The sequence below is a fragment of the Mastomys coucha genome, unplaced genomic scaffold (genome assembly GCF_008632895.1).
Source record: "Mastomys coucha isolate ucsf_1 unplaced genomic scaffold, UCSF_Mcou_1 pScaffold8, whole genome shotgun sequence".
Taxonomy (NCBI): Eukaryota; Metazoa; Chordata; class Mammalia; order Rodentia; family Muridae; genus Mastomys; species Mastomys coucha.
The window spans coordinates 61,113,033-61,121,939 of record NW_022196914.1 but is presented as its reverse complement, the minus strand read 5'-3'; the positions used below and the strand labels follow the sequence as shown (position 1 = coordinate 61,121,939).

Sequence of the window (8,907 nt, the reverse complement as noted above, 5' to 3'; positions counted from 1 at the left end):
ACCCCCCCCCCCAAAAAATCCTGAAAAATCATGTCTCTATACCCAGAAAAAAAAATATTTTTGCTGTAATAATACACCAATCTCAACCCTTGACTCATTCAGATTTCTTTTTTTCCTGATAGGGCACCGTTCCAGGCTGGCTTTTGACTTCTTATCCTCCTTAGTATTGGGTTAACAACAGACATATATCACCCCATCTAGTCTATGCAGTTCTGGGGATCCGATCCAGGGCTTCCACCTACAAGTAATAGTAAGTACTCTTATCAACTGACCTACCATCACCACGGTCTCCCTCTATAACCTACTGGCTTCAGAATCTTAACCCCCACAAGACACTGTCTGACCATGCAAATCAGATACTGTAAAATGTTCCTCCTAAGGAATCTTAAAAGCTAAAGTCTGCAGAGCTGAGACAGACAACAACCTTACGATTCATTACTTGACAAACAGCAGCTTAAATTTTTTTTCAATGAAGGGATAAGTACCTACATCCACTCCATTTTTGTGCAACTGGCCTATGATGCTACTAAACGCTACAATTTAACATTTCTAATTAAAGCTCCGAAACGCGCCACCCACGATCACCTCCGGATCACCACAAACATCCACAAACGCTCAGAAACCCTAACACGGTTGTTTAACAACAAAGCCTGCGGTGCGAACTGAACTAAGTAACAGTTAACCGGTCACCTCTCTTCACAACCATCCCAAAATCGTCTACCGAAACCTTTTTCTCAGAAGCAAAAGGGTATTAAAAAAAAAAAAAAAAAAGATGACGACCGGGAAGGCCCAAAGACTGGGGCACCCACCATCATCATATCTCCTAACGGCTAAAAACTGCCTTGCAGCACCTTGATCTTAAAAATCCCAAGCCCGACCGCGACCAAGGATCAGCAGCCCGTTCCCCGGGCAGAGATACCAGAGTGATAAAGACTAAGTGTCCCGCGGGGCCGTGGAACAGGACCCGGCCGCCGCTCTCCTTCTCCTCCTCCTCCTCCTCCGTGCGGCGCGGAGCGTCTGGCCAACGAACCGTCTTCTCCCCGCTCCCCACCCCCCGCGCCCCCCTCCAACGGTCGCGAGCGCCGGGTCGTGACGCGACAGCAACTCGACATGCGGCGCGGCGCGGCCCGAGGAGCCCCGAGGCCCACCACTCAGCGCCCCCGGAACCTCGCAGCACTCGACGAACCCCGGCCCGGCCCGACCCGGCCCCGCCGCGCGCCCTAACCGGTGAGCAGGATGTTCGGAAGCTTCATAGTCCTCCTTCACTCGCAGCCAGCGCCTCGGCTCACGCGCTCGCCCGACGCGCTCTCCAGGGAGGAGCCGGAAAGGGCGGGCGGGCGGACGGTCGATGGCGTGCGCCCGCGGCTAGGTTCCCTCGCGCCCCTCCGCGGTGCTCGCACGCACCTGTGACTCCCCTGACCTCGGGTCCTACGCTCCCATCGAATGGTGGCAAGCCGGGCCCCAAGTCCGGCCGGCGTCTCGGGTCAGGCAGTACGCTGGACGCCTAGTCACTCGCTCGCTTGCCGGCCCCTCCCTTCTGGCTGCGTCGCGGAAGCGCCGTGAGTCAGGAAGGTCCCCAGGAGGCGGGCCCTCCTAGAAGCCTGCGGCGGAGCTGGGAGGGCTGGACTTCTCAGCTTCTTTCCGCCCGCGAGGGGGGACGCAGCTCCCAGAAAGTAAGGACGCCGCCGCTTCCGCTTTATTTATTAATGTCCTAGAGGCGTGGGGCCAGCTAGGTCTTCACGCCTACCTGGACTGTGTCCTTCCCGACCCGCCCTCCAATATGGACTGGCGTAGGATGTGGGTGAGGAGCCCTGGCCTGGAGCCACGGTGCGAGGTGTCAGCTCCGCTCACTGTTGATTGCAAAAACACCTAGGACTGACGTGTGAGCTTTATGTCCCTGTCCCTTGTGCAGTGTGTGAGGTGGAGGTGGATCGGCTGTGGGTAGTCTTGGAGTTCTCGTTATCTCCAGCGTATTTCACGAGCCAAGTGTCATCAGAGACAGTTGTTTGTTTATCAAAGGAGGTGATTGTCAGTCTGGTTTTCAGAGAGCCCTGATCATCGAGCATCTTTTATTTCGACAAGTATAATTTCTTAAGCAGATGTTTTTGTGTCCTTTTGAAACAAACGTCAGGTCCTAATCCTAAATTATATAGGAAAGAGGATTTGTTTTATTAGGTGGGAAAATTTTTAGCTTGTGGGCTTATGTGTACCACAACTCTAAAATAGACCAGTGCACATTCCTATAGGTTTATCGAAAGTGACTGATGAGTCTGACTTCATTGTATGTTTTTTTTTCTTAAATTGTAAATCCATTGTACTTTGCAGCCGATATGAAATAAGAATTTCAGCATAAAAAAAAGGTTAAAATGGGATTAGTTTTTCTTTATAACAAAAGGTAAGTGCACAAATATGTGGTTTTTCTGTTTCATTCATCATTGACTTTATATGAAAAGCTTTTTATTTATGTTATACTACCCCACCACAAATAGATTATCTAATAAAATTGTAATCATTTAAAATTTACCTTAGGGTTTTAACATCTTTATTTGAGCCCCTATTTCATGGTTGATTATGTATTTTGATATTGTTTACTATTAATCCCGTATTTACAGTTTCTCCTAATTTGAGGTTTTTTTTTTTCCCAAGGCGAATTATACTTCAACATACTCTAAATTGTATGCTACTGATGGGAACTGTTGAAGTTTATAATGTCAGAGACTTTCCTTAGACCAAAGGTGTCTTCCACAAAGGTATGATATACATAAAATGGCCATGTCATAGTTGCCTAAAGAGAATGAGAAAAGTTTGTTCTCATGCCTTGTGCCTGTCAAAGTAGTGATGGTCCAGTGTGTGTTGTGGTTAGTGATCTGCAGTCTGGTAAGCTGCAAAACAACCATAACCATAATCATGAAAAGCCTCCTTTTGTTCTGCTTTTTTCTTTTCTTTTCTTTTTTAATTTTCAAAACAGTTTCTCTGCATAGACCTGCATATCTTGGAACTCGCTCTTTAGATCAGGCTGGCCTCTGCTTTCTGAGTGCTAGGATTAAGGGCTTGAACCACTATGCCCAGCTTTGAAAAATGTTCGTAATCCCAGTTACATAGAGTAAATACTCTTGAAGAGATATGTATGTGGTTGTTGGTTAGCTCAACCCTAGGCTCTACCTCTTAAAAGTTATGACGTTCAGTGTGTCATTTTTCAGCAAGGTAGGAATTGTGAGGAGAGTCCAGACTCATGCAAGAGAGCTGGGAGCTATTTCCCTAAGGGTGACTAATTTTTTTTCTCATTTTAAGTAAATTATATAACTTGACTGTTTTTCTTTCTCGTGGTAGGTGAAAGTAAGAACTAAAACTACAAACTGTATAAGTAACACACAAATCAATATTGTCTTTAGAAGGTTTTGTATAAAATTATTTTCATGCACTTTTAAATACAGAAGAAAGAAAATAATTATAGTAACATTGCCAATCCTTTGACAAAGAAGAAATGAGTCAGGTGGCTATGACAACATTTTTTTCTGTACATCTTTTTTTTCTTCTACTTCTGATAATATATCTGACCCTCTGACAAAAGGGTGGGATGTAAATTAGCATTGGTAAAATATTTATCAACCCACATTTCTTCCCATAAGCCTCATTTTCACTTCCAGTTTTGGAGTCTGTCTCTGAGAGGAACATTATCTATCAAGGGGTTCACAACTGTAACTAAGTTCCCTCCTTTGCTGATATCTCTCCCTCTCAGACACAGAGACTGAAGCCAGGGCCTAGTTCTGCCAGGTGAACATTTTATTGCTAAACAATGTTGCTGACCTAACTAAGCAGAAGCTCTTTGAAGAAAGTGGATTCATGCTTCCTTATTAGTCAGGCAGGAAATTTCAAAAGCCAGAGTATTAAAATCCACTTTGGGGGTGCTGGGGAGATGGCTCAGTAGTTAAGAGCTCTTCCAGAGGACCAGGCCTCAATTCCCAGCATCCACATGGCAATTCACAACTGTCTGTAAGTACAATTCCAGTGGGTCTGACACCCTCATGCAGACATACATGCAGGCAAAACATCAATGCACATTAACAAAAAAATCCATTTTTAAACTTTTGTTTGTTTGGTGTTAAGTTTTTGAGGCAGGTCTCCTTATATAGACCAGGCTATCCTCAAACCTGCTGCTGTCCTCTTGTCTCTATCTCTTAAATGCTGGGCTTAGAAGCTGGTACTGCCATGCCCAGATGTTTTGAAATTTTCATTGTCTGAAAAAACTTTTTAGTACTGTATTTTAGGTTAAAAGTGCTCAATTCATCATTTTTATATGCATTTATGAGAGTTTTTGTTTTTATTTATTCATTTTTTGTTGTTTTTTGCTTTGTTGTTTTGGGGTTTTGTTTTGTTTTGTTTTGTTTTTGAGACAGGGTTTCTCTGTAGCCCTAGCTCTTCTAGAACTCGTTTTGTAGACAAGGCTGGCTTTGAACTCAGAGATTTTTCCCTTGCCTCTCCCTCCCAGATACTGGGACTAAAGGTGTGTACCACCACCACCACCACTGGCTTTTACAGAGATTTCTTTCTTTCTTTTTTTTTGGTTTTTGGAGACAGGGTTTCTCTGTGTAGCCTTGGCTGTCCTGGAACTCACTCTGTAGACCAGGCTGGCCTTGAACTCAGAAATCCGCTTGCCTCTGCCTCCCAAGTTCTGGGATTAAAGGCGTACGCTGCCCAGCGTGTATGGTTGTTTTGGCTGCATATCTCTATGTGGACCATATGTGTACTTGGTGTCCACAAAGGCAAGAAGAGAGTAGTGGACCCCTAGAGCTGAAGTTACAGTTAGAAGATTATGAGCTGGCATGTGGGCACTAGTAATCAAAGTGGGATCCATTGAAAGAGCATCAAATGCTTTTAACTGCTGAGCCATCTCCAGCCCAATATTTATGTTTTAGTTGTATCAAGAGATTTAAAAACAAAATTCTGGAGGGCAAGATGACTTAATGTCTAAAGGCCCTTGTCATCAAGCTCAGTGACCTGAATTTGATCTCCAGGGCTATCATGGTAGAAGAAGGGAGCTGACTTACAGAGATTGTTTTTTGACCTCCATACGCACAGTGTGACACACACAAATAGAGCAAATAATTTAAAAATTAGGGTTGGTAGCATGGTTCAACGGACAAAGGTGCTTGTTGCCAAGCCTAACAGCAAGTCTTGAGAACACACACTGGTAGAGAATCAACTCCCACAGTTTGTCTTCTCTTTCTACATGTGTGTTGTTACTGCATGCGCACACACATAATCAGTAAACTAATTAAAAATGTAATAAACTCTTTAGAGGCTACACAGTGAGACCCTGTTTCAAAAACTTAAACATTCTATCTTTAGTTGGTGTTGAAACATGCCTGGAATTCCAGCATTTGAGGGTTGGAAGCAGGAACCGGAAGCAAGGCTAACCTAGGAGATGTGACACACTGTTTTAAAAAAAGAGTAAAGTCCTCTATTTTACCCAGGAAAGGCTAGTTAATAAACAGAACTAAATTTCTGTTCTTGTTTTATGGCATCTATCATTATCATGACTAAATATGTAATTATGCAAAATTTAACACGTTTTCTCTTTTTTTAAAGGTTTATTCATTTATTTTATACAAATGAGTACAAACTGTAGCTGTGAGCCTTCATCTGGTTGTTGGGAATTGACTTTAGGACCTCTGCTCATTCCAGTCAGCACTGCTCCCTCCAGTACACCCTGCTGCTCAGTCCCTGCTTGCTCCAGCCCAAAGAATTATTTATTATTATAAATAAGTACACTGTAGCTGTCTTCAGACACAGCAGAAGATGGGGTCAGATCTCATAACAAGTGGTTGTGAGCCACCATGTGGTTGCTGGGATTTGAACTCAGGACCTTCGGAAGAGCAGTTGAAGATGTTCTTACCCGCTGAACCATCTCACCAGCCCCAATTTTTCTAAAATAGAAAATTAAGTAGTAATTCACAGAAGCAGTTTTATTTGAAGAGCTAATTTGTTGCCTGTACTTGAGAGGTAGAGACAAAGTTCTCAAGTTTTAGGCCAGCATAGATTATACAGCAAGACTATCTCAAAAAAAGAAAGCAAAAATCAAAGAGCTGAGTGTTGTAAAGTCATGCCTATAATTCTAGTACTTAGGAGGCTGAGACAGGAGCAGCTGCAGTTTCAGGCTGTCCTTGGCTACATAGTGCCTTCCAGGTCAGCTTGAACATGACCCTGTTTCAAAAATCATAGATAGGTAGATAGATAATTTGTAGAACTTTGAGTGTTACAGTCATATCCTAAAGTAGTTCAGTTACAGAGGTAATAAATGTAAAAACTGTACTAATTGTAGTTTCATTTCTTCTCAGGTAACAGACTGGGTAGATCCGGCATTTGATGACTTTTCAGCGAGCACTGCCATCACCACCATCACTGCTTCATCTTTAAGTTTGAATAACTCTAGTCACAGAAGAAAACATTTGTCCTCCACATTAGAAAGTAACAGATTGCCGGCTAGAAAAAGAGGAAGGCTGTCTTTAGAACAGACTTATGGTCTAGAAACTTCAAGAGAACATGTATCTGACAATGAGCCATGGGTGGATAAATATAAACCAGAAACTCAGGTATGCACTGAGTACCATACAAACATGTCTGCATTGTGTAGGATGGATGAGCATGGATAACAAAGAAGATATTTTCAGAATTTTATTTTTAAGAATCTTTTTAGTTTGGTGTGGTGGCCAACACATTTAATCTCATCACTCAGGAAGCTGTTCAACCTAGTGAGTTCAAGGCCAACCTTATCTGCATAGCAAGATCTAGGAAAACCAGGGCTATATAGAAAGATGCAGTCACAAAATACATAAGTAAGTAAAATGTAGTAGAGAAGAACAACACTACTTTGTACTTCTTTTTAATGTTTAAAGGCTGTGATGCTACTGAGTTATTCTGTAGTTGTACCATCTTTTCTTTGTCTTTAATTTAACCCTAGACTAGGATTTATAAGTGTAGTATCCTTTTCTGTTTCTTTCCCAAAATATATTGCTGGATTTTTTAGAAGTTTCATGATAAACGGAAGTACAAAAAATTATAGTGTGTCAGCATGAGAATAGGGTTTTTACATAATAGTATAAAAATTAAGGGGCTGGGAAGATGCCTCAACAGTTAAGAGCACTGGATGCTTTTCCAGAGAACCCAGGTGCCATTCCAAGCACCCACAGGATAGCTTACAACCATCTGTAACTACAGTTCCAGAGGATCTGATGCCCTCTGAGTGTGCCAGGCATACTGAATTGACATACACATGTGGGCAAAACACAAATTCATATAAAATGAATAATATAAGAAAATTGAGCTAATGAGTGGCTGAGAAGGGTACAGGCAGGTACATGGTAGAAGGAGAGAACAGACTTCTACAAGTTGTTAGCAACCCCCTCAAAACAAATTGATAAGCATAAAACATAATAAAGTATAAAACATAAATAAGTAAAAATTTAAGTATAATCAAAAGGCTCTATTATAACATAGCACATTACTGTTTTGCAAACATTTTTTAATTTACTCATTTTTTATGTGTGAGTATTTTGCCTGCGTGTATGTATGTACATTACTTGTGTTCTGGTCCACACAGAGGTGAAGAGTATTGGATCCCCTGCACTAGAATTAAAGATGGCTGTGAATCACCATGTAGTTGCAGGGAACCAACCAGGTCCTCTGGAAGAGCAGCAAGTGCTTTTAACTGTTGAGCTATCTCTTCAACCCGTTTTGCAACTTGTTTGTTCACTAAAATGTTCATATTAAAAGCTGCTGACAGGCTAAAAATGTTTTGAAACGTTTTTAACCTCAAGTTTTTATCTTAGCATGAACTTGCTGTGCATAAAAAGAAAATTGAAGAGGTTGAAACCTGGTTAAAAGCTCAAGTCTTAGAAGTGAAGCCGAAACAGGTAAGTGAATGCATTTAAAATATTGAGCATCATTTGGTCTCTAACTTGGAAGATGTTAATCTTTTTTTTCTGCTTTTTTGAGACAAAGTCTCAAACTAACGAGAGATGTGCCTGCTTCTGTGTTCAGAATGCTGGGGTTAAAGCTGTATATGCTCATTGTATAGCCAAGGCTTCCCTGGGACTGATTGTGTGCCTGCTTCTGTGTTCAGAATGCTGGGGTTAAAGCTGTATATGCTCATTGTATAGCCAAGGCTTCCCTGGGACTGATTGTGTACCCCAGGGTGATCTTGAATTTATGGTGATCCTTCTGCCTTATCCAAGTTCTGGGATTATAAACATGAGCCACCATGCCTGGCAAGAAGCTAATCTTTTATGATCACTTTGTTTATACATCTTCATATTACTTTCAACAAAAGCTTCCTGATTTGTTATTTCCAACCTCTCTAAAAGCCTCCTAGAGGGGCTAGGAGATGGTTCAGAGAGTTGGACAACTTGAGTTCAATCCTTGGGTACCACATGTTAGAAGGACAGTATCAGTTCCTACAGTTGTCCTTTGACATCATCTTGTGCCACACTCATGCCTCCCCACAGTGAATAACTAAATGAATGTATTTGTTGCTTTGTTTTAAAAAAAAAAAACTCCAAGACTTGAAAATTTCCCCCTTATTTGTCCCCTTTTCACCCTTATATCCCAACATCATCCTAAGTCATATGGTAAGCCAATGGAGTGCTAGTGTTTTCAGCACATCTCCTCATTATTTCACAGTAAAGCAAGCAGTCAATTTACATAGTAGTGGTTTAAAAAAAAACTATATCTGGAAATAGTTCTCATTAATGTTAACTTGATGTTTTGTTTCACTTCCTTATTCCACAATTATTCTTAGCCCCTCCTTAAAAGGTAGGATATTTTTTCTTCCTCTTTAGAATCTTTAAACACACAGGAAAATAGAAGCATTCATATCTCCACAATATAGCCCTCCTTTTTTTTTTTTTT

The 8,907-nt window shown here is 41.7% G+C and overlaps 2 protein-coding genes across 6 annotated transcripts in view; one reads left to right on the top strand and one right to left on the bottom strand.

Moving 5' to 3' along the window:
* Ak6 (adenylate kinase 6) overlaps positions 1 to 1,398 on the bottom strand; it is a 13,264-nt gene extending 11,866 nt beyond the window's left edge. Inside the window, exon 1 of one of the 2 annotated variants that reach the window (XM_031360476.1) lies at positions 1,226 to 1,398. In XM_031360476.1, the coding sequence (XP_031216336.1) occupies positions 1,226 to 1,253 (28 nt within the window). In that variant the 5' untranslated portion in view covers positions 1,254 to 1,398. Of the gene's footprint in view, positions 1 to 919; positions 1,162 to 1,225 lie in introns of those variants that run through there. The other variant, XM_031360475.1, reaches the window with a different exon arrangement.
* Rad17 (RAD17 checkpoint clamp loader component) overlaps positions 760 to 8,907 on the top strand; it is a 31,756-nt gene continuing 23,608 nt past the window's right edge. The window contains exons 1-5 of one of the 4 annotated variants that reach the window (XM_031360471.1): positions 1,774 to 2,022; positions 2,326 to 2,395; positions 2,647 to 2,750; positions 6,339 to 6,593; positions 7,830 to 7,913. In XM_031360471.1, the coding sequence (XP_031216331.1) occupies positions 2,709 to 2,750; positions 6,339 to 6,593; positions 7,830 to 7,913 (381 nt within the window). In that variant the 5' untranslated portion in view covers positions 1,774 to 2,022; positions 2,326 to 2,395; positions 2,647 to 2,708. Of the gene's footprint in view, positions 1,228 to 1,389; positions 1,674 to 1,773; positions 2,023 to 2,325; positions 2,396 to 2,646; positions 2,751 to 6,338; positions 6,594 to 7,829; positions 7,914 to 8,907 lie in introns of those variants that run through there. The other 3 variants (XM_031360470.1, XM_031360469.1, XM_031360472.1) reach the window with 3 other exon arrangements.